Here is a 26,192-nt window from a genome sequence, read left to right on the forward strand (position 1 = left end):
AGCAGCATTTAGCCACAGAATAGCAAAGAGTTAAAGAGTTAATCACCAAAAGTCATCAGCTTATGTCCCTGTTCAGCAATGCCACTCTTCACTGCCTGCACCTGATACCCAAACTGGATGCCAGGCTGGATCCTATGAGAACTGGAAAAGATTTTTACCATCTCCAGACCTGATAGAGGACTAATACCCAAAATATTTAAAGAACTCAAGAAATTAAATACCAAAATTTTAAAAATCATCCAAGTTAAAAATGGAATACAGATCTAAACAGAGAACTCTCAATAGAGGAAGTGCAATTGGCTGAGTAACATTTAAATAAACCTTTATTTCTAAAGACTTAATTTGTTACAGAAAAAAGATAACATTGTTATAGAAAACAAAAACAAACCAGTGTATGACATCAGTTACAGTAATGGTCATGTCTTTTGAGAATAAATGTGTCACAAACTTGACATCACAACTGGATTTTCAGTGACTGCAGTGTCTCATATTCACTGCAGTGACCCGCTGTTTTGAAATGGAAGTGCCTCTTCTCTACATGGTGTCTTCTGTCCATTCCTTCCTTGTCAGCACCAGGCAGTTCACACTCTGGGGAAAACGGGAAGTGAAGCAATTCCACAGTGGTTTCCCTGGTCTTTGGCAATCTTCATATAGCCTTTATAGCCCCATTTTGTACCCAGGCTGTAAGAAAATATTTACATTTAGAGAAAATTACACAGGAGCATTGATCCAGAAGACAATGTAATAGAAAGCATGGGAATAGGCAGAGGGTGAACTCCTTGAAACTAAGAGTTTTCTCACACATGACTCTGAAAATCTCAGCAAGGAAATGATAAGACAAATCTCACATGTGTGGCTCAGAAATAATGATTGTGTCATATTTAGAATATTGATGGCATAAGCATGGTATTAGTACACAAGAAAACCAGTGGATGAACATTGTGACCTTGCAGTATGAGTTGGTTGTACTAGATGTCGAGATACCAAAGAATGTCATGCCCTGCCATGCAAAAGGAAAGACTGAAATTCAAATGCAGGATCCCATTGAAAGCCAAGATGTGGGGCTGGAGATGGCTCAATGCCTAAGAATGAGAGGACAAGGGCTCCCATAAAGCACCAATGATATTCAGATCCCACCCCCTCTTACTGGAGTTTCAGGTAAAATAATAACATTTTTTAGGTCTCCACGGACATTTGCAACATAAAGCATTCACTCATAGAAACATATATAAATAAAAGTAATAAAACTTAAATGACAAGGAAGCCTTAACACCATGTCTGAATTCAAAGAGGCAGGGCATAACTGGGAACAAAGGGTAGACACACTAACTGAGAGTGAACTCTAGGATCAGCAGGATTCCCTGCCTCTACTGATAAGTGGAAGACAACTGAAGAAGACAACTGATATGAATTTATGGTGTATATATATAAGTAAACAAACAGACAAGTGTCCATAAACATGTATGTACAAACATACACACACACACACACACATACACATAAGCACACAGTCTCATGGGGTAATATGTACATACACCACTCACATACATAAGAGAAAATAAAGTAAAAGAAAATGTTTGTGTCTAACTTAAATGGAACAATATTTTCTAGGACTTCTGCAAACTGTCAGTGAAACTGAAAAATAACTCCTTCCAACTCCAAATATAAATAATTTTGGCAGTTTATACCTGTTCTTGATGATCCAGTATTTCCTGCCTTCTGATTCTCTTCCTATAAAACCATAGCCAACCAGTAGCACAGCATGTCTGAGAGCAAATAAACTGTTATTGCAGTTTGGCTCATAATATATACCTGAAATATAAAATCCATAAAGCAGTGAGAGGCCCAGGAAACTGGTAAGTACAATGGACACCAACAATAAGTGAGCAGTTTTCTGATTTCACTGAAGTGATAGAAACTAAGTAACCATAGGATTGGACATTAACAGGAATCATGATATAGGTCCTCATTAGAATTCAGAGAAATCCAAGTGATCATGAACCTTCATAGAAGATGATTCATGTTCTGTATTTTCACTGATAGAACCCCACTTGCAAGCAAGCACCCCTAACATAAGTTACTTAATTCAAGACCCTCGTTAAGTTATTTAAAGGCCATTTTACTAAAAGTCTTCAAGACATACCACATGTAGAAAAAATGAGGAATTAATTTAGACAGTAAATTTGATTGATTATGCATTGCTCACATGCAAGAGGGAGGTCATATCAAGGACAAATGATACACAAGATTATTGAATGGATGGCTATAAAATATGCAAAGCCACATGAATATATCATGTTTTATATTTTGAAAAATGATCTGTTGAAAAGAAATGCCACGAAACAACACAGATTTTTTTTCAACTAATATCTAAAAGGTCACATGCTTACCTCTTTTATAGAACAGGAAAGATTCATGCCATGCATCGATTACAACAGAAATGGGCCCAAGACTTGCCACAGCACTCATTAGGTCAACCTCATTGTTTGGGATAAACTCAAAGCCTGTGATACTAGCAGTAGAATTCTCTGGATTGTACCTGCATGATCCTTGCTTGAAAATGTAAACAGTTCAAACACAAGGTTACTTCTCTCTGGGTCCTGTAGAGCAAGTCTTAGAACCATACTTTGGTCTTTGCAGTTGAATCTCCCAACTAGGATCAGCAGGATTCCCTGCCTCTACTAATAAGTGGAAGACAACTGAAGAAAACAGCTGATATGAATTTATGGTATATATATAAGCAAACAAACAGACAAGTGTCCATAAACATGTATGTACACATACACACACACACATGCACACACATTCTCAGATGTATAAAACATCTGATCTTTTATAAATCATGCAAGGAATTTAAACACTACAAGAAATTAGGGACTGAAAATCATGTTATCAATGACAACCATTTCGGTCTCACTGTCAATAAGAAATTTTCATAGTGGAGAAATGTATATTCATATAAAGGTTTTACATATTCTCCATGTTTGTAGAAGTAGGATGAGCTACATGGAAACCATATCAATAGGCATTGCTTCAAAGACAGTACTACGATAACAATAACATAAAAAAAAATCCACTTACCTTGTCTTCATATGGATAGGTTGCCTCAGACTCTAGACCTCCCTTTTCCATCAAATACTTAAAAGAATCTAACACACTGCCTGCATGACAGCCACTTCCGTCAACACAGTCCACTAGGTTCTGTACACTCAGAGGGATCAGTTGGCCTGTTTTCCGGAACATCTGTCCTTCTATGGCACCAGTAACAGAAATAGCCCAACAAGAATTACATGCAATCTAAGCAGAGAACAAGAGATAATCTTTCACAAACAAATAGCAACTCCAAATGAGAAAGCTGAATACTGTGTCAGAAAATTAACTACTTGCAGCTGACAGAAGTATGTCAAGAGAAGGTTAGTCTTCCTTGGAGACTTGAATGCTGTTGTTTTTTGTTTTGTTTTGTTTTCCGGACAAACACTGATCATTAAGATACATGTATATAAGGGCAGAGTATAAATAGTAATGAAAGATGACATGAAGTCTAAATATGATGGTAGATACTATGTGGAGATGCAATAATAAGGTAATTGTGCATGGAAATGATCTATATGCCTTGTATAAATACACAAGAAGAATAAAAATTTCATAATTGAACTCACTCAACACACAGACGTGCCCCTTCACAATTTCCTCAGTGGCTGACTAAGATGGGCACGTGACATAGCCATACCTGTGTCCGCACAGGAGTAACATAGCCTCTCTTTTTCCAGTTTATAAACTTGGGCAGGTTAACAGACAGACGTTTCTGGACACTTTTCCCTTTCTTGACAGTTGGGACTGGGATTTCAATCATCTCTTTCCTGAATTCTTCAAGTGTCTTTAAGGGGAAAAATACATAAATCATTAAAAAGCAAAAGACACAAATGAATTGAAGAGAAAACAACATTGTGATGCTATATGTGTCACAGTCACCATGTCACCAAAGGCATTCATTTCCATGGTGAAACCATGCTTCCCCAGGCCATTCTCCCCATTGTGCAGTTTGATCTTTTTCATATTTTCTTCCCATACTGCTCTCTTCTGTCCTTCTTCCTCCTAGAAATAGAAATAATTGATGACTTGTTTTTAACCACTGCAGAAGCTGACCAAGAACTTGATGCAATAGGTGAAGAAAAGCCAGAGAGACAGTTATCAAGACACTGAAGCAAACAATTTGAAACATGTCTAGGAACAGAGATCCTGACCACCCTATGCTTATGTGAGTTCATGTAATTCTTCAGAAAAAGGCAGTTTCTATGACCTCTATTATGCTCATAACCCCCAACAGCAAACTCTCTGGGTTCCCTCTGAACAGTTCAAAAAATACCAACCAGACTGTATGTTTTTCCATATTTTATTTTCCACTTCTGCCATTCAGCATCCAAAATGGGATCAGGTGATGGTGATGATGAGGCCATTACCAACCACAAGATGGCCAGGAAGACAGCAGGAGTCATATCTCAAGAATATAGAAAGGGAAGAGAAATGAAGGTGTGACTGCACCAACACTTCTAGAATGCCTTCTTACTCCTCCCTGAGAAACAAAAACATCCATGGCAGATAAAATTATTTGATCCATTCTTCCAAATATTTATCCAAAGGTTTTTGAAGTTGCTAAATATATGTTTGGACTAAAAGCTCAATGAAGGACATTTAGTTTGTCCATAAAAAAGCACAGCATCTGGAATAACTGAAGAAAGGAGAAACTTCAATCCAGATATAATATATGAGAGATACATATGTAAATAAATAGATGATAGATGGTAGATATGTAGATGAAATATAGATGATAGAGTATATACAGATGATAGATAGATAATAGACAGACAGACAGATAGATGATAGATACATACATACATACATACATACATACATACACACATAGATATATAGATACCTAGTTACATAGTACATAGGAAGAGAGATGTAGCACATGACAACAATCATAGGAATGTGAACTGCATATCTACTAGTAATTTATTATGACACACTTCAAAACTTATGAAACTGTGGACTTGTGACATAGGTAATCAAGGATTTGTTAGAAAGCAAATCCTTTCTTACATAGCAGAATATTTTCTCACGAATTGGGGCCACACATCATCATATTCCTGCCTGACATACATAAAGAGATGGACTTATTTTTAACATTAACTCACAAAAGTGGGGGAGTTCTGCAGCTCCTAATCCATCAGACCCACCCTTGGGTCTTTGGAACAACACACATTGCCTCAGTGAGGAAAGAGTTACACAGAAAAGCCTTTGTGAGACAGAGGCACCAGTGAAGGGGAGGTACTAGAGAAAGCCACTTTAAGACATTCTCTCTAAGGTTCTTGACTAGAGACACACCACCTGATACTATATCTGCTCATGCCAACCATGAAAAGTAGTTTGAATCCAGTGGTAATATGCAAAAAAGTTATCTTCGTAGGTTCAGGATGATATGAACATGTCCCTACTCTATATGATACCAGATGTCAGCCTCTCCAGATTTTCATGTAATAGGAACCTATAGGAACATGAACCCAGGAGATGTCAGGTTTCCTCTCAAGCTTCCCCATCCTTGTCTACCTTCACAAAACAGAACTACTGAGATTAATAAAGTATCCTCATTCCTGGGCCACTGATTGAGTATCTACGGAGTCTCTCAAGGCTTTCTCCCATGGACACTTACTTTTCTACTCTGGTGGATGCAGGATGCCACCTGTGGTGACTGTTGCTTCCCTGGTCCACTGCAATCTTTCCAAAGGTTACTTAATTCCCCAGACCTGGGCCAACAACTCTTTATAAAGCCTTTAAATTGCAAGTCTCTGACTAGTCAGTCCCACCCTTCAACCTTGGCCTTCTTATGTTTGCTGTGCAATGATGTGATTAGGCTTCAGGCTTCAGACCTACAGGCTCTAACTCTATCATATGGTACTTGTCCCAAAGGAGTGCCTGTCAATCACTTCATATGTGACATTTTGCTTGATGAGTGGCTCAAAGAAAAATTGTTTTCTTCATAAACCAATACCTCATTTCATTATAAATCAACAACTTGGATGAGATCCTAGGAGAACACACACCTGGGAGTGACATTTTCTTGCCCTCAAGGTATAGCAGACATGAATTTGATAGGAATCTTTAGGGGAAATTGATTCTCAAAGAAGACCACAACATTCAAGACTAAAACCAAAGTAGCAAGGTGAATTTCATTGCTCTCAGTGTCCCCTTAAACTGTCTGGCTTTTCTTTACTTCAATTAAAATGGAGAAGTTCTTGTGGGAAATATTGAAGAAAAAAATATAACAGTCTCAATCTGCGCTTATGCAGTCAACTCTCTGCTCAGACAAGCACTGGTGGGAAATGCCTGACCAGTTTTTATCTCATGGAGAATCTCTGACTCAGAGATCCACAATCTCTCCACCCAGTTCCCTAGTTTCCCACTGGCAGATCGCTAAGCCACCAACTCTATGCTTCAAATCCCCCAAGGACTTTGTGGTGACCTCATCGAAACACACGCTTTGCCACCTTACCTTTCTCTCTTGAACCTGGACAAAATGACACATGAGGGAAAACACAACACAAACTTAGCTCACAAACAAGAGTAACTCAATCACTGAGCACAAAAACTATAATCCTAAACTTGTAAGCTTTATTAGATCTAAATCCTCTGGTGGCGAATCCTGATGGATCCGCCACTGAAACTGGAAGACAATTGTAGCTACATCTTATCATCACGCTATCCCCATCCAAAAAGGACCTCACTTTCTTCTGCTCCCTCTCCTCCACTGTCCAACCTGGAAGTCCCACCATCTCGCCCAGTGAATGGCTCCTTTATTCATTAGTGGTTCACATGAAGTCGCTGAGTATGACTCACTCCTTGTCTGCAGCCCATCTCCGGGGGAACAGAATTACCTTCAGAATACAAACAGCCCTACCACAACAAGAACCTATTGGCAAGAACTCTAAAATGTCAACCTTTTCACTGGATACCACATATATCACCTGAAAGTTCCCAATTTAAACGTGGATTTGTACATCTCAGTGGCTTTAGGGAACAACAACATTGCTGTGTAAACATGACCAAGAATATCTCTGGAAATACTTTTCTTTAGAGAAACTCTGGACATCTTAAACAATCCTCTGATCCATGTCATCAACTACAGGACCCTTCACTTCAATTTCTCTGTTTAGGAATTTGCCTTACCATCACCATGTTGGGTTTTCCTTACCATCACCACATTGGAAGTAGTTTCTTCTGTACCAGTATTAAAAGTGGACCACTTGGAAAGAAATTAATCCCCAGCAAATGCTTTCAAAGTACCATCCTTTACTAAGGTTTTATAATTTCCTACTATATGGTATCTTAACTAGGGTTTCTATTGTTATGAAGAAACAACATACCATGCCTATCCTTATAAAGGAAGATATTTAATTGAAACTTGCTTACAACTTCAGAGTCCATTTTAGTCTATTTCTATCATGGCTACATGCAAGCAGATATGATGCTGGAGAAAGATCAGAGTTCTACATCTTGATCCATAAGAAGAGTGACACAGTGGTCATGGCATGGGCATCTGAGATCTCAAAGCCCAACCCCTAGTAGCACACCTTCTCAAAAAAAAAAAAAAAAGCCACACCTACACCTACAAGGCTACCCCTCCTAATAATCCCATTCTCTATGAGTCTATGGAAGACATTTGATTCAAACCAGCACACATAGCAATTCCATATTGTTTATTCACTGACCATGGTGTTTTCTACTTCCTTAAATCAGAAAAGCAGTATATGTTACCTGTCAACACTATAATCTGCACTACCCAAAGCACACAAAATTTTAACTTAACCAACATGTTTCTAAATATAGAAGAAACACTGAAGGATCTTTATGTAATAAAGAGTACATTTTATAATGCCTCTAAGTCATTTAATATCTATTATTCAACATCTCTTGAATCCTACATCTTCCTGATCCATTTAGCCCGCTGAGATTTTGCAAGCAATAGCTGTATATGTCCTTCTGTCATGTTATTCCCATTAAGAATCCTGTACAATTCATTATTGCTTTATGATCACCCTTCAAGTGTGATCAGGCTTCTCTTCCTCAACAATGACACATTTATAGTCTGGCCATACTTTCCAGATATCCCTTCAACTCTGATTCTGTTTACTGGAATACTTTTGCATTTTCATATTCCTAACCATCTATTTGGCTCAAAACTAAGATTGGGCAAATTCCACTTCACCCAATTTGGTCAGGAAAATACAATGATTAGTGATATTCAATAATGTCTGCTGTGCCACTCATCATCTCAATAGACTTTCTAACCATGGGCTTAAAGTGTCCTCCAGCATGCATGAGATTTAGATACAGCTTACTATTAAGAATCTGTGTCTAAGCCATCAAAGTCTCTCATCTCTTCTCAACTCATTCTGTGGTCACCTGGTCTTGGCCTGAATTTTCAGCAATTTCTCCTCATTGTGATCAACCACAAATTACTGCATACTGTAGACGGGTGTTAATCTAGATTATAGTCAACATCTCACCAGAGAAAACAGAAGATAGAAGTTGTTGGAACTCTGAATGTCTTCATGTACCCAGATGATTTTCTCTGAAAATAATAGTTACATTAGAAGATTGGTTCCAAAACCTCTCCCTGTCTAGCAATTACAAAAAATCCCAATGTCTAGAATATGAGCACAGTATGGAAATCAGCTCTGAAACTGTTCTCTTCTTTAATTTGTTCTTTGAGAGTTTCATATAATGTGTTTTGATAACATTAACCACCATTTCACACTCTTGCTAGATCTTTCTCACTTTCCTGCCCATGCAAATCTGTGTTTTTATTATTTAAACACATCTAAACCAATTTTTATTCAAATATTCTTGAATATATACCTTTAACTGGTGTAAGCTGCTTACCCATGGTTACAGTGTAAAAAAAAATCTGAATCACCAACTCCAAGAGGCTCAAATTGCCAGTTGCACCATGGTTAATGGTGAGAATCTGTGACAACATACCCTCTTGGTACTGACATTTTGTCAGAGACCATCCCGTGAGAATGTGAGCCCTTCACAATCTCCCTGACAAGCCAAATGGCCTCGTGCTAGGAGCTGGTTATCACTCCCTCCTCCCTATTCCCTTCCTGGCACCGGAGGCTGTAAAAGCTGAATTATAGTCCCCTCTTCCTTATCTCTTCCTGAACTCCCATGCCATCCAAGGACATGAGTTACACCTGAGCCCGGCCTGACACCCAAGGCTGTCAAGGAGGATCTATGTTCCGGAGATAAGAAGCAGAGTGCCCGCTGCCTGGCACCTGACTTGGGCCCCCATGTCAGCAAATGCCCACTTCTTTGTTCTTTGTAAAATTCCCCCTCGACCCCTTCCCTATTCCCTGAGATGTATGCTTTAAAACAAGGCACCTCAGCCTAATAAACGAGACCTTGATGAGTACACTTCTTGGTCTCCTGCCTCTCCTTCCCTTCCTCCCATTTCCTTCCAGGTTTGCGGTCCCCCTCGCACCCACGAATAACTGAATCCCATGGGATGGGATGACATTTGGTCTTCCTTTGATTTGCCTTGTCTAGTGCATCCTGTCACATTGTCTGTGTGTTTACATTTGTAGCAACTTATTATGTCAAAACAGTTCCCTTATAGTCATCAACTACCCCTGGCTTGGAAACTCATGCTTTACACTGGATCCAAATGGAAATGGATGGAGGAGAAAGAGGGGGGAGTAGAAGAAGAAACTGTCAACAGAATATATTGTTTGAGAAAATATTCTATGTTCAATAAAGGGAAAAAATAAGTGTTCAAAGGTCAGACCTCTTCTTAGACTTATGGCAATCTCTTAACTGACCACTTGCTAACTCAAAAAGCAAATTGTATACTTCCAAATTACAATGGTACTGAAAGATCCTGACAGAATGTAAAAGGATACAGAAGCCCTGAAATTGGCAAGATAGACGTCAGTGTTAGCAGAACTAGCTTCACTGATTTAGAAAAATAGAGGTGCACAATGCTCTGGCCACTCCTTGAACCTGGGTGTGTGCCAATGTTCTGACCAGGTGTGTGCCCATTGCTGCACCTTCATTAGACTCTTTCCTTGTACCCCTCCCATACCCATTTCTTGAGAATAGACATTATTTAGATCTGAAAATCCCCTACTCTCCCCCTTCTTCCTTCCCCCCTGAGGGCCTATAAAAACTAGGACCCCTTTCCCCTCGTGGTCGATTCCTCTACCCCTATGTGGGATATGAGTCATCCCCAGAGCTCTGGCTTTCCCCGAATAAAGCCTCATGTGGTTTGCAACAAGCTCAGTCTATCATGAGTTCTTGGGTGTCCGCTATTGTCCTGAGGCCTGAACGAGGGGCTCATCTCAGAGTCTTTCATTTGGGGGCTCGTCTAGGATTGGCGTGACCACCCATGTCTCCGAAGACCCACTTAGAGGTAAAATTTTTTGTCCAAAAATATTTCTGTAAGCCGGCGAGGTTCTGTGCTGAAATTTGCAGCCGCAACGTTTCATGAGAAATGGAGACCTTTGCCTTGAGATGAGGCACTGAGTGTAAACAGCAGACGTGCTGGAATCACCAGCTCCTGCTCGCTCTGGGGGACGCCCTGGGTGAGGGGAAGGACTCCAGGAGTCCGTCTGGGGCAGAGAGTGTACTCCCTCGACCGTCTGCATTTCTGAGTTGGTTTTGTCTGTCTGATAGAAAACAGGCATCTGTCAGTGTGTGTTTGTTTTTTGTGTCTGTTTTCAGGCATTTGTCAGTGTGTATTTGTTTTTTGAGTCTGTTTTCAGGTATTTGTCAGTGTGTGTATGTGTGTTTTCTGTGTTTGTTTTGTGTTTTATGTGGTGTAAACAATGGGGCAGACTATAACAACCCCCCTAAGTTTGACTTTAGACCACTAGACTAAAGTTAGATCAAGGGCCCATAATCTTTCAATAAAAATTAAGAAGGGACCTTGGCAGACTTTCTGCGCCTCCAAGTGGCCGACTTTTAATGTAAAATGGTCACTAGAGGAAACTTTTGGTTTATTCTTATCTTTAAAGTTAAAGCCATTGTTTTTCAGAGTGGACCTGGGTCTCACCTGGATCAACAGCCTTACCTCATTCAGAATTCACTGCCATAAATCAAACCATAGATTCCCCCACACCTCTCAGAGCCCTACACCGGCTACTCCCATGCACTCGAGTGGGTCAACACAGTGCCCTCACTTTCTGCCCTAAGAAGCAGTCCCTACACCCGGCTCTGAGATTGCTAAAGGCACAGTCTGAGGACCGAGGACTTACAGCTAAGACCTGGAGCCGACAAGCCCAGAGTCCCCCAGCAGATAAAGCTCCTGACACCACTTCTGCCTTTTCCTTTGCGAGCTGTGGGCAACCTGCCCACAGACAGGCAGTCTCTGCAGACCCTCCAATATTGGCCTTTTCTCATCGGCTGATCTGTACAATTGGAACGCTGGGTTCCCTCTGGACCGGCCAGGTTAAAACTACAACACGGCACAAGGTATGGAAAGGTTGACAGTTTACCGGCCGGGCTCTGGTCTAAAGGGAGCGATGAGATGCCCCACCAATTTGGCTAAGGTAAGAGAAGTGATGCAGGGCCTTACAGAGCCCCCGTCTGTTTTTCTAGAAAGATTGATAAAAGCTTATAGATACTATACTCCTTTTAACCCGACCTCTGAGGGTCAACAAGCCACGGTTGCTATGGCTTTTAAAGATTACATGCCATGGCTTTACAAGATTTAGTTAAGGAGGCAGAGAAGGTGTATCACAAGAGAGAAACAGAGGGAGAATACAGGAGAGGAATTTAAGCAGGATTTTGGCCGCAGTAGTAGGAGAATGTGAAGGAAGGAACAGGCCAGAAAATAGACAGACAGGGTACCTGGGCAACAAGGAACCCAGACCTGAAGGAAGAAGATCTGTCTAGAAGATTTTAGAGAAGGACCAATGTGCCTATTGCAAGGAAAAAAGACATTGGACACGAGAATGCCCAAAGAAAAAGGGAAGGGCCCCTAAGGTCCTGACTCTGAAAAATGATGAATACGGGAGATGGGGCTCGGACCCCCTCCCCGAGCCTAGGGTAACCCTGATGGTAAAAGAGACTCCCATAGACTTTTTAATTGACACAGGGGCAGAACATTCTGTGTTGAAACATCCACTGAAAAAAATAAAAAATAAAAGAACCATAGTGATTAAAGCCACTGGTCAGAAACAATACCCCTGGACCACTGCATGCACTGTAGATCTGGGGAAAGGCCAAGTGAGTCATTCCTTCTTGGTCATTCCTGAGTGTCCCACACTGCTTCTAGGAAGAGATCTTCTGACTAAATTAAAGGCCCAGATCAGATTTACCCAAGAAGGGCCGAGAGTAACTTAGTAATCTCCCACCTCCGTAGTCTTAGCCCTGCAGCTTGAGGAAGAATACTACTTTCCCTAGAGCATGGGTAGAGACTGGAGGCATAAAAATGGCTGTCAGAGTTCCCCCTGTGGTTGTGGGACTGAAGACAGATGCAACCCCTATAAGAGTGCAACAATACCCAATGAGCCATGAAGCAAGAGATGGAATCAGGCCACATATTCAGATACTATTACAATTAGGTATTTTGGTACCTTGACAGTAACCCTGGAATACTCCTTTACTGCCAGTAAAGAAACCTGGCACGAGTGACTACCGACCAGTCTAAGACCTGAAAGAGGTCAATAAGAGGGTCCAAGATATTCACCCAACTGTTCCTAATCCCTATAACCTCCTCAGCTCACTCCCTCCGGAGCGAAAATGGTACACAGTACTTGATTTAAAAGATGCTTTCTTTTGCCTGAAGTTACATCCCTCCAGCCAGCCCATATTCGCCTTTGAGTGGAGAGATCCTGACACTGGACAAATGGGACAATTGACCTGGACACGGTTACCCCAGGGATTCAAAAACTCCCCCACCCTTTTTAATGGAGGCTCTACATTGAGATTTAGCCTCCTTCCGAGCTGAAAACTCCCAGGTAACTCTGCTTCAATATGTTGATGACTTGCTCCTTGCTGCAACCACGGAGAGAGAATACTGGCAGGGGACCAAGAGATTGCTAGCAGAACTGGGTGAGTTGGGTTACCAGGCCTCTGCTAAAAAAGCCCAGCTATGTCAGATGAAAGTAGTCTACTTAGGATATACCCTCCAGGATAAAAAACGGTGCCTGACAGAGGCTAGAAAATGGACTGTGACTCAAATACCAACACCAGCTACTCCAAGACAGGTGAGAGAATTCTTGGGCACCGCTGGGTTCTGCAGACTTTAGATACCTGGGTTTGCAACACTAGCTGCCCCCCTGTATCCCCTGACCAAGGAAAGTGGGGAATTCAGATGGACATCAGAACATCAGAAAGCCTTTAAAAATATTAAGGAGGCCCTGCTGACTGCGCCACCCTTGGCATTGCCAGATCTAACCAAGCCCTTCATCCTCTATGTTGATGAGAGGGCGGGGGTAGCCAGAGAAGTTCTTACTCAGGCTCTAGAGCCATAAAAGAGGCCAGTGGCATATTTGTCTAAGAAGCTGGACCCAGTGGCCAGCGGATGGCCTACATGTTTAAAGACTGTTGCTACAGTAGCCCTACACATTAAGGATGCTGACAAATTAACTCTGGGACAGCAAATAACCGTTGTAGCCCCCCACTCTCCTCAAAGCATTATCCGCCAGCCCCCAGATCGATAGATGACAAATGCCCAGATGACTCACTACCAGAGTCTGCTGCTGACTGAACTGGTCATGTTTGCTCCTCCTGTTATTCTCAACCCTACCTGCAAAGTGATCTACATGACCAGCCGTGGCCAGGTGTTCCAAACTTGTACACAGACGGAAGCAGTTTCCTAGTAGAAGTTTTTGTAGATACCTTTTCAGGATGGGTAGAGGCCTACCCCCCCCCAAAAAAAAAAAACTGCCAATGTTGTGGTTAAAAAAATCCTAGAAAAAAATTTTCCACGGTTTAGAATACCTAAGGTAATAGGGTCTGACAATAGACTCACCTTTGTTGCCCAGGTAAGTCAGGGACTGGCCATCCAACTGGGGATTGATTAGAGATTACATTGTGTTTATAGACCCCAGAGTTCAGGCTAGGTAAAAAAGATTAAAAAAAAAAAAAAACTTGACCAAATTAATCTTAGAGACCGGCAGAAATTACTGGACAGCCCTCCTTCCCTTTGCCTTGTTCCGCGTTAAGAACACACTGGGATTAATGGAGTTTTGACTGATGTCCGACTCACAGTAGGTCCAGTAGGTCCCCGGACACATCCTGTGGTGATTTCCCCAGTTCCAGAATGTATAATTGGGATAGATATACTCAGAAATTGGCAGAATTCTCATATTGGTTCCCTGAACTGTAGAGTGAGGGCTATTATGGTTGGAAAGGCCAAATGGAAGCCTTTAGAGTTGCCTCTGCCAAAGAAAATAGTGAATCAAAAACAGTATCGTATTCCTGGAGGCATTGCAGAAATTACTGCCACTATCAAGGACTTGAAAGATGCAGGGGTGGTGGTTCCCACCACATCTCCGTTTAACTCTCCAGTGCAGAAAACAGATGGATCATGGAGAATGACAGTTGATTATCAAAAACTAAATCAGGTAGTAACTCCAATTGCAGCTGCTGTAAAAGATGTAGTTTCGTTACTTGAACAAATTAACACATCTCCTGGCACCTGGTATGCGGCTATTGATCTGGTAAATGCCTTCTTCTCAGTACCTGTCCATAAGGACCACCAGAAGCAATTTGCTTTCAGTTGGCAAGGCCAACAGTATACCTTCACAGTTTTGCCTCAAGGATATATTAACTCTCCTGCCTTGTGTCATAATTTAGTTAGAAGGGATCTTGATCGTTTGGATCTTCCACAAAATATCACATTGGTGCACTATATTGATGACATTATGCTGATTGGACCAAGTGAGCAAAAAGTAGCATTTGCCAGAAGAAGAAGGCATTTGCCAGAGAGTGTTAGATCCTTTAAAATTTAACCCTGGTCCTTCATTGTTTATATGCATAAAAGCCCTAGAAGTGGTCAGAAACACCGCCTGAGAGCAGCTCAAAGAAGCCTATGAACCAAGAGACTTGATGATACCACACCAGTTCCAGGTGAGAGATGCAGTTCTCGTCTGAGGACATCCAGCTGAAAATCTAAAACCTTGTTAAAAAGGCCCTTGCATTGTGCTGCTGACCACCCCCACTGCTGTCAAAAAAGAAGGCATCTCTGCTTAGATTCATGCCTTTCACGTAAAGCGAGCTCCTAAAGAATAAATCCCCTTGGTTCACCACCCTCATTTCTACTCTGATAGACCCTCTAATAATTTTGCTCTTACTGCTGACGTGTGGCCCACTAATTCTTAATAAACTAATAACCTTTGTTAAAGAGAAGATTGGTGCCGTCCAACTGTTAGTATTAAGACAACAATACCAGTCTCTGCAGAACCTTAAAAAAGAGGTTGCAGTTTAGTTCTAAGATTAGAACTAGTAACTAGAAGAAGTGGGGAATGAAAGATCCTGGCAGAATGTAAAAGGATACAGAAGCCCTGAAATTGGCAAGATAGACGTCAGTGTTAGCAGAACTAGCTTCACTGATTTAGAAAAATAGAGGTGCACAATGCTCTGGCCACTCCTTGAACCTGTGTGTGTGCCAATGTTCTGACCAGGTGTGTGTCCATTGCTGCACCTTCATTAGACTCTTTCCTTGTACCCCTCCCATACCCATTTCTTGAGAATAGACATTATTTAGATCTGAAAATCCCCTACTCTCCCCCTTCTTCTTCCCCCCCTGAGGGCCTATTAAAAACTAGGACCTCTTTTCCCTCGTGGTCGACTCCTCTACCCCTACGTGGGATATGAGTCATCCCCAGAACTCTGGCTTTCCCCGAATAAAGCCTCATGTGGTTTACAACAAGCTCGGTCTATCATAGTTCTTAGGTGTCCGCTATTGTCCTGAGGCCTGAGCGAGGGGCTCATCACAGAGTCTTTCAGTACAAAACATACATTACCACTCCAAAGGAAAGAATCAGAGAATAGTGATGAAATGCTGGCTCAAGTAAAACTGAAGTCCGACAGGGCAATTCCAAATCCTATATCTCAGTGTCTGATGTCAAATGGCTTAAAGGTTTTGTTCTTTCAGCTTTGCTGCCTAGGCTACTTATACTCCTTGTCTGCACCTCCCTTGAATAGATGTCTCATGATCTTGTTTCTCCAATTTCTTGGGGTCTTCAACATACCAGAAACTTCATTTTCACAGCTGAATGCCATGGCTTGTCTAAGGGCTCCATGCAGGGACTCCTATACCAACTTCTGGCTTAAGCATGTCCCTGTAACCACAAAAGTAGTATTCATTTCCATATTTACTAGAGTGATAAGAGAAGAAGACCTGGGTGAGTGAAATCTCTAAGTGGAATGTGTTGTTAACAAGGGAATAGCTATATCAAAGGCACAAGGTTTCAATTCCATCAGAAAGCTGTCTCTGGGTTAAGCTCAAGGAAACAGCAAAGTCTTCCAACCTAGTCCAAGTATGAAAGATGACAATGTGTGCAGAAAATGGGCCCTTAACTCCCCCAATTCCTGATGTGTGGGCCATCCTAATAGAAGCTGGGAAGACCATGCTGAGATATATCATGATTCTAAAAGCATCACCACATGGATAATTCTGTCAAGGTTGATTATCAACATGTGTTATTGTGCCCATGAATAGAACTATATTCAATATAGGTATATTTGCATCCTAAAGCTAAGCTAAAGGGTTAAGAAAAGTAATCAACAATACAATAGGACAGTTAGTTACTTAACAGAGAATACTGAAATGGTTCTGTCAGCATGTTAAGGCAAGGAAAATTCTGTGTGAACTAAACAACTAACCATCTTATAATCACAGACATGGTCATCTTAATATCTCTGACACCATTGCAGGCAGGATACTACCAAGTTGCAGTGCTGGACAAGGGAGTCACAGCCCATCATAATGCCATGGAGCGGCACATGGTGCCGTAGCACTGGAGCAGTGCACAGTGGCATCACACTACACAAAGGGGACAAGAATGGAAACAGGGTGCATCTGTGTCAGCAAAAAAAAGTCACACTCAGAAGTTTGTCATATAGTGCTTCAGACCAATGCTGCTGGTAGAAACACAGAACCCTGTAGATGGAACACTGTCTATAAAACAGAACTGCTCACTCTTTTTCCGAGAGCATCACCACCACATTCACTTCGAGAAGAATAGTGTATTCAGCCACAAAATGTCACTGTGATGCAAACAGAAAAAAATTGGGATATTATACTTTAATGTAATCATTATATTTAAAGATGATCTTTGACACAGTCAAAAATAAAAAATCAAATCATTACATTCATTAAATACAAATGTTTGAAGACAATCAGTTACAGTAGGCATTGTATATTACTAAAGAAACCACTTCACAGAATTCACATCAAAATGTGATTCTTCAGTGAATCAAGTTTCATATTAATACATTGGTCACTTTGAAGGGAAAGTGACCACTCTGTATACACTGTCTCAAGTTCTGTCCTTTCATATTACCATTAGGCATGTCAAACATTGAAAGCTGTCATAGGAATTAATTATACAATTGTTGTTACAGACTGCAGAAATCATAATGTGACCTCCACCATACCCCATCTATTACTGCAAGATGAAATGAATCAAGTTTTCTATTTAATACAAAGCCCAGGAGTTCTATTATAATGGTGCTTCATTGTAACTCTGAGCCTAAAGCCAACTTAGCAGAGGAGATAAGAGGATGCATTGGTTTAACTCCCAAACAACAAGTTGTTTCACAGCAGAAAAGAGACAGGGCATCTTTTCATGCACAGGTGGTTCCAAATAATGTGTCAAATTTGAGAAAAGCAATTGCAAACATGACACTGACACTCCAGAAACCAGTGAAAGAATCTGAATATTGGAACCATATATGATCACTTGACTGTTCCAGCCATAAAGAGTTCTCAGGGGGTAAAGCATAGACTGAGCAAGAGGAAGATTTATAGTTCAATACTTCTATATTTCCTCCAGATTTATCTTTAGAAAGATTCTCTCTTCTATCTCTTGTGCTCTGTTGTTGATGCTCACATCTGTAACTCCTCATCTCTTTTCTAGATTTTGCCATCTCCAGGGGTGTCTCCCTTTGTGCTTTCTTTAATGCATCTATTTCCAAATTTAGAACCTAGAAAGTTTGTAAAATTCCTTCACCTGTTGGATTGTGTTTTCCTGTATTTCTTGAAGAGATTTATGTATTTTCTCATTAAAGGCTTCTACCTGTTTACATATATTCTTGTGCATTTCTTTAAGAGGATTATTGATGTCCTCCTTAAGGTCCTCTATCATCTTCATGAGATTGGATTTTAGGTTGGAGTTTTGTTTTCAGGTGTGTTAGGATATCCAGGGCTTCCTGTGGTGGGAAAACTGGGTTCTGATGGTGCCAAGTGACATTCTTTTCTGTTGCAAATGTTCTCTTGCTTGCATCTCACAATAGATATTACCTGCCCTTGCTGTCTCTGACTGGATCCTGTCCCTCCTATGAGCATGGGAGCCTGGGAGCCTGATTGTGTCAGAGCACATGGGAGTCAGCTGTCTATGAATGTGGGAGGGTACCTGGAGCGTTGTCTCTGCCTCAGGCCTAGTTCTGACTATTGCGACCATAAGTGATGAGTTGGCTGTTCCAGCCATAAAGAGATCACAAAAGATAAAGCATAGACCCTAAAGAGTAAAATTTATTGTTTACATCCAAGATCCCAGTGAAAGCCATTTTGGAGGTTGGAAACAAAGTTCATAGCTTAAGATCACTGGCTTGCCTACTACAAGTCCTTTGCTACATCCCCAACATACCTGTCTCTCAACTGACAATCTATTAAACTCAAGCTACAGCAGACTTTATTTCTGTTTCTGGTACACATGATACACGCCTACAGACACAACACTCACAGAAAAATAACTAGAACAGCTTTAATACTTTTAGGCAGGACAAACATAAAGCAACCTAACTAAATACTTTTGTCAAAATAGATCACTTTAGAATCAGAAAACTTGCTTCCATCTTTTATAAGTACAGAGCACATCCATATATGATGTGAACAAAATCCAGTGTACCTCTAGAATACGTCTCTTCTGTTGACTGAAACACTGACTCTGGATGCATCAGACAATAATTTCCCCTATCTCCTCCAACTTCAGCATTCAGCAATTTTTTTTTGCATAAGAATTTTACTCCTTCTGTGAATTGAGTGTTTTCCCTTAACACAGTCATGATAAAAGTTATTTCAGTTCCATCAATATTTGAAGGGGGATGATTAATACACAAATTAATCCCTCATAATGTCAGTCAAAATTTTCTTCACATTACATATTTTATTCCATAAAGAATCCATGTTTTGGCCAGGCTGTGGTGGCACACACCTTTAATCCCAGCACTTGGGAGGCAGAGGCAGGTAGATTTCTGAGTTCGAGGCCAGCCTGGTCTACAGAGTGAGTTCCAGGACAGCCAGAACTGTACAGAGAAACCCCGCCTCAAAAAACCAAAAACCAAAAACCAAAAAAAAAAAAAAAAAAGAATCCATCGTTTAAATCAGTTGATTGCTATACTTTCTTGCTATAGAGGAGATTGGGGAGAAATATGAATCTCATTTGTCCCACAACCTACGCTACCCAATGTGAAAAAAATATAACACTAATCAGATATTTCTTATCTAGAATGTAGCAGGAAAGGCAGCGCTGCCTTTATGTAAATGCTGGGGGCCATGCAGGTGCAAAAGCATCTCCTTAAAGAGGACCCAATTGAGGTCTGCCTGTGACACCAGCATTCCTGCAGGAGGAAGTAACAGTGGACCACTTGAGAGAGCAAGGATTGTTGGTGCAAATAATGCCAGCTAATCAGGAACTGCTGTTTAGAATAGATACTTTCTTGGAACCCATTGGGGCCTTGGTAGAAGGATTAAAGGAGCTTGCAGCTTGCTCAGATGACCTTGCTGCAGCATTTCTCTCCTGCTCCTGGTGTCTTTGACTCTCTGCCAGCTTGCCCACAACCCTCAAGTGCAGATAGGGTCAGGAGGAGATCTGTCCATGGCACATGCAATATCTGGCACCCAATGTGGTTGATGGACTACTTCATCTTCCTCATTTTGTGGCTGCCCATAACAAACACAGCCAGGATCATGCTAATATTCACCTTTCCATTACTGAACCCATTCCACTTTTTCCAGCAAACAGGTTGATTTCAGCGATAAGGATGGGGTGCCTCTGCTTCAGAATCCAAGCTGGACTCCGGCACCGCTGTCCAAGTTTCCTCGCTCACTAATCCTTCCACTCCAGCCCTATTGGAGGTACCACCAGCTCACACCTGGCATGATTTAGGGATGGAACTTCACAGTCTGTTCACTGGTCACAAATCACCAAAGGATTCCCCCAGGAATATCACATCCACCCCTGACTCACTGTAAACGGGTCCCTCAAATGCCCACTTTTGTTAGACTTCTTATCCCTTGCAAGCACTGACAGCCTGCACTAGGTGTAAAATTTGCCAGGGAATACCCAATGTTATCATTTAAGCTCACTCTTGGTATGTGGAGGTTTATCACATATAATGATTGCAATATTATTCTCTTCGTTAGCAGGAATCCCATTAGATTTCAATACAATCCCATTATGAACAATTGGGATTTATGTGGACCTTCTAATTGTCTTGATTTATGCCTCCTTACTCTCCTAAAGGTGGTCATTTCTTTCGTGGGCAATATAAAGAAAGGGGGTGTTTGGCCATGTGTGGATAGCCACTTACACCATAATGGGAGGAATGGTTATACTAATAATTATTTTGTTTAAGTGTCTCCCAAAGCCTATGTCCAGTGAGAATTCCATATATAGGGTGACCCTCCAGGTGCTGATGGCTCACCAAAATCCTGATTGCAGCCCCCTAAGGAAGCGATCATGGTACAGGTGGCAGAGATCCATGAAACCGCCATGTAGGCTGTTCCTCATCTTGCCCTGTGTGACATGCCTCCAGAGTGATAGCTCCTTACGCACTTTAAATTAATGATGGGTAAGATTCTGGAAGATGCCCTTTCAGCCCGAGCAGCACCGGGGTAGCTAGGGCGCACAGTCGGCTGACTACCGCCAGCTACCCACAACACCTGCCAAGCGATCTTAAGACTTCTGGTGAGTGGAACACAGCCTCTGCTCCAATCCAATCACGCGGGACTTGAGACTGCATTAGTCAGGGAAGCAGAAAACCCAGTCGGAGTAGAGGCACAAGCCCCTTTTGGTCCGAGCAGCACCGGGGTAGCTAGGGTGCAGAGTTGGCTGACTACTGCCAATTACCCACAACACCAGCCACACGTTCTTAAGAATTCTGAGGATTGGGATCTGCCCTGCTTGGGAGCGCTTTGCCTGAGGAGCGGCAGCAGACATCTCCGTACCGGGACCCCTCCGAGTGTATCCTGCACAGACAGCTGGCCATTTTCCTGGCCAGAGGATAGGGACCTGCCCGGCGCAGGAGCGATTTGCCTGAGCATTGGCATCAGACATCTTAGTTCCGGGACCCTGCCGAGTGTACCCTGCACAGACATTTTGGTTCCAGGACCCCACCGAGTGTATCCTGCGCAGCTCCAGAGAATACCAGATGGCGAAAGGCAAATGTAAGAATCCTACTAACAGAAATCAAGACCACTCACCATCATCAGAATGCAGCACTCCCACGCCACCTAGTCCTGGGCACCACAACACAACTGAAAAGCTAGACCCGGATTTAAAAGCATATCTCATGATGATGGTAGAGGACATCAAGAAGGACTTTAATAACTCACTTAAAGAAATATAGGAGAACACTGCTAAAGAGTTACAAGTCCTTAAAGAAAAACAGGAAAACACAACCAAACAGGTAGAAGTCCTTATAAAAAAACAGGAAAACACATCCAAACAGGTGATGGAAATGAACAAAACCATACTAGACATAAAAAGGGAAGTAGACATAATAAAGAAAACCCAAAGTGAGGCAACGCTGGAGATAGAAACCCTAGGAAAGAAATCTGGAACCATAGACGTGAGCATCAGCAACAAAATACAAGAGATGAAAGAGAGAATCTCAGGTGCAGAAGATTCCATAGAGAACATCAGCACAACAATCAAAGATAATACAAAACGCAAAAAGATCCTAACTCAAAACATCCAGAAAATCCAGGACTAAATGAGAAGACCAAACCTACGGATAATAGGAGTTGATGAGAATGAAGATTTTCAACTTAAAGGGCCAACAAATATATTCAACAAAATTATAGAAGAAAACTTCCCAAACCTAAAGAATGACATGCACATGAACATACAAGAAGCCTACAGAACTCCAAATATACTGGACCAGAAAAGAAATTCCTCCCAACACATAATAATCAAAACAACAAATGCACTAAATAAAGATAGAATATTAAAAGCAGTAAGGGAGAAAGGTCAAGTAACATATAAAGGCAGACCTATCAGAATTACACTAGACTTTTCACCAGAGACTATGAAAGCTAGAAGAGCCTGGACAGATGTTATACAGACACTAAGAGAACACAAATGCCAGCCCAGGCTACTATACCCGGCCAAACTCTCAATTACCATAGATGGAGAAAACAAAGTATTCCACAACAAAAGCAAATTCACACATTATCTTTCCACGAATCCAACCCTTCAAAGGATAATAACAGAAAAGAAGCAATACAAGGACGGAAATCACGCCCTAGAACAAGCAAGAAAGTAATCCCTCAACAAACCAAAAAGAAGACAGCCACAAGAACAGAATGCCAACTGTAACAACAAAAATAAAAGGAAGCAACAATTACTTTTCCTTAATATCTCTTAATATCAATGGACTCAATTCCCCAATAAAAAGACATAGATTAACAAACTGGCTACACAAACAGGACCCAACATTCTGCTGCTTACAGGAAACCCATCTCAGGGAAAAAGACAGACACTACCTCAGAGTGAAAGGCTGGAAAACAATTTTCCAAGCAAATGGTCTGAAGAAACAAGCTGGAGTAGCCATTCTAATATCGAATAAAATCGACTTCCAACGAAAAGTTATCAAAAAAGACAAGGAGGGACACTTCATACTCATCAAAGGTAAAATCCTCAAAGAGGAACTCTCAATTATGAATATCTATGTTCCAAATGCAAGGACAGCCACATTCATTAAAGACACTTTAGTAAAGCTCAAAGCACACATTGCACCTCGCACAATATTAGTGGGAGACTTCAACAAACCACTTTCATCAATGGACAGAACGTGGAAACAGAAACTAAACAGGGACACAGTGAAACTAACAGAAGTTATGAAACAAATGGATCTGACAGATATCTACAGAACATTTTATCCTAAAACAAAAGGATATACCTTCTTCTCAGCACCTCATGAGACCTTCTCCAAAATTGACCATATAATTGGTCACAAAACAGGCCTCAACAGATACACAAATATTGAAATTGTCCCATGTATCCTATCAGACCACCATGGCCTAAGGCTGATCTTCAATAACAACATAAATAATGGAAAGCCAACATTCAAGTGGAAACTGAACAACACTCTTCTCAATGATACCTTGGTCAAGGAAGGAAGAAAGAAAGATATTAAAGACTTTTTAGAGTTTAATGAAAATGAAGCCACAACATACCCAAACCTCTGGGACACAATGAAAGCATTTCTAAGAGGGAAACTCATAGCTCTGAGTGCCTCCAAGAAGAAACGGGAGAGAGCACATACTAGAAGCTTGACAACACATCTAAAAGCTCTAGAAAAAAAGGAAGCAAATTCACCCAAGAGGAGTAGTCGACAGGAAATAATCAAACTCAAAGGTGAAATCATCCAAGTGGAAACAAGAAGAACTATTCAAAGAATTAACCAAAAGAGGAGTTGGTTCTTTGAGAAAATCAACAAGATAGATAAACCCTTAGCTAGACTCACTAGAGGGCACAGGGACAACATCCTAATTAACAAAATCAGAAATGAAAAGGGAGACATAACAACAGATCCTGAAGAAATCCAAAACACCATCAGATCCTTCTACAAAAGGCTATACTCAACAAAACTGGAAAATCTGGACAAAATAGACAAATTTCTAGACAGATACCAGGTACCAAAGTTAAATCAGGATGAAGTTAACGATCTAAACAGTCCCATATCCCCTAAGGAAATAGAAGCAGTCATTAATAGTCTCCCAGCCAAAAAAAAGCCCAGGACCAGATGGGTTTAGTGCAGAGTTCTACCAGACCTTCAAAGAAGATCTAATCCCAGTTCTGCACAAACTATTCCACAAAATAGAAGTAGAGGGAACTCTACCCAACTCATTCTATGAAGCCACAATTACTCTGATACCTAAACCACAGAAATATCCAACAAAGATAGAGAACTTCAGACCAATTTCTCTTATGAACATCGATGCAAAAATCCTTAATAAAATTCTGGCTAACCCAATCCAAGAACACATTTAAACAATCATCCATCCTGACCAAGTAGGTTTTATTCCAGGGATGCAGGGATGGTTTAATATAAGAAAATCCATCAATGTAATCCATTATATAAACAAACTCAAAGACCAAATCCACATGATCATCTCGTTAGATGCGGAAAAAGCATTTGACAAGATCCAACACTCATTCATGTTAAAAGTCTTTGTAAGATCAGGAATTCAAGGCCCATACCTAAACATGATAAAAGCAATCTACAGCAAACCAGTAGCCAACATCAAAGTAAATGGTGAGAAGCTTGAAGCAATCCCACTAAAATCAGGGACTAGACAAGGCTGCCTACTTTCTCCCTACCTATTCAACATAGTACTTGAAGTCCTAGCCAGAGCAATTAGACAACAAAAGGAGATCAAGGGGATACAAATTGGAAAAGAGGAAGTCAAAATATCACTTTTTGCAGATGATATGATAGTATATATAAGTGACCCTAAAAATTCCACCAGAGAACTCCTAAACCTGATAAACAGCTTCGGTGAAGTAGCTGGATATAAAATTAACGCAAACAAGTCAATGGCCTTTCTCTACACAAAGCATAAACAGGCTGAGGAAGAAGTTAGGGAAACAACACCCTTCTCAATAGTCACAAATAATATAAAATATCTTGGCGTGACTCTAACTAAGGAAGTCAAAGATCTGTATGATAAAAACTTCAAGTCTCTGAAGAAAGAAATTAAAGAAGATCTCAGAAGATGGAAAGATCTCCCATGCTCATGGATTGGCAGGATCAACATTGTAAAAATGGCTATCTTGCCAAAAGCAATCTACAGATTCAATGCAATCCCCATCAAAATTCCAACTCAATTCTTCAACGAATTTGAAAGAGCAATCTGCAAATTCATCTGGAATAACAAAAAACCTAGGATAGCAAAAGCTCTTCTCAAGGATAAAAGTACCTCTGGTGGAATCACCATGCCTGACCTAAAGCTTTACTACAGAGAAATTGTTATAAAAACTGCATGGTACTGGTATAGTGACAGACAAGTAGACGAATGGAATAGAATTGAAGACCCAGAAATGAACCCACACACCTATGATCACTTGATCTTTGACAAGGGAGCTAAAACCATCCAGTGGAAGAAAGACAGCATTTTCAACAAATGGTGCTGGCACAACTGGTTGTTATCATGTAGAAGAATGCGAATCGACCCATTCCCCTCTCCTTGTACTAAGGTCAAATCTAAGTGGATCAAGGAACTTCACATAAAACCAGAGACACTGAAACTTATAGAGGAGAAAGTGTGGAAAAGTCTCGAAGATATGGGCAGAGGGAAAAAATTCCTGAATAGAACAGCAATGGCTTGTGCTGTAAGATCGAGGATTGACAAATGGGACCTCATGAAACTGCAAAGCTTCTACAAGGCAAAAGACACCATCAATAAGACAAAAAAACCAACAGATTGGGAAAGGATCTTTACCTATCTTAAATCACATAGGGTACTAATATCCAATATATATAAAGAACTCAAGAGAGTGGACTCCAGAAAATTAAATAACCCCCTTAAAAGATGGGGCTCAAAGCTGAACAAAGAATTCTCACCCGAGGAATACCGAAAGGCTGAGAAACACCTGAAAAAATGTTCAACATCCTTAATCATCATAGAAATGCAAATCAAAACAACCCTGAGATTCCATCTCACACCAGTC

At 41.0% G+C, this 26,192-nt stretch overlaps 1 protein-coding gene across 4 annotated transcripts; it reads right to left on the minus strand.

Annotated features, from left to right (window-relative positions):
* Positions 1-305: 305 nt before the first annotated feature.
* On the minus strand, positions 306-5,846 carry Cts3 (cathepsin 3). Of its 4 annotated transcripts, none has more exons than XM_006517052.4 (8): positions 5,714-5,846; positions 4,371-4,573; positions 3,973-4,095; positions 3,731-3,877; positions 3,082-3,297; positions 2,391-2,553; positions 1,689-1,766; positions 306-681 (listed from the first exon to the last, which is right to left on the minus strand). In XM_006517052.4, exons 2-7 carry the CDS (start codon positions 4,494-4,496, stop codon positions 1,732-1,734), a joined length of 810 nt encoding a protein of 269 aa, XP_006517115.1. In that variant the 5' UTR covers positions 4,497-4,573; positions 5,714-5,846; the 3' UTR covers positions 306-681; positions 1,689-1,731. The 4 variants fall into 4 exon arrangements, with proteins under 4 accessions (XP_006517115.1, XP_011242767.1, NP_473433.2 ...); XM_011244465.3 differs by having other exon boundaries at positions 2,540-2,553; positions 5,714-5,844; NM_054092.2 differs by having other exon boundaries at positions 1,689-1,812; positions 4,371-4,498; positions 5,714-5,803.
* Positions 5,847-26,192: the final 20,346 nt, after the last annotated feature.

The sequence above is a fragment of the Mus musculus genome, chromosome 13 (genome assembly GCF_000001635.26).
Source record: "Mus musculus strain C57BL/6J chromosome 13, GRCm38.p6 C57BL/6J".
Lineage (NCBI taxonomy): Eukaryota > Metazoa > Chordata > Mammalia > Rodentia > Muridae > Mus > Mus musculus.

Bases quoted from the DNA above. Each gene is read 5' to 3' on its own strand.
- Cts3 (NM_054092.2), bottom strand. From the start codon at position 4,496: ATGACTCCTGCTGTCTTCCTGGCCATCTTGTGGTTGGTAATGGCCTCA. The intron at 4,096-4,370 runs GTTGGTATTTTT...TTCTATTTCTAG, and splicing joins ATGGAAAAACATACAGTCTG to GAGGAAGAAGGACAGAAGAG. The intron at 682-1,688 runs GTATAAACTGCC...ATTTTCTTACAG, and splicing joins TACTGGATCATCAAGAACAG to CCTGGGTACAAAATGGGGCT.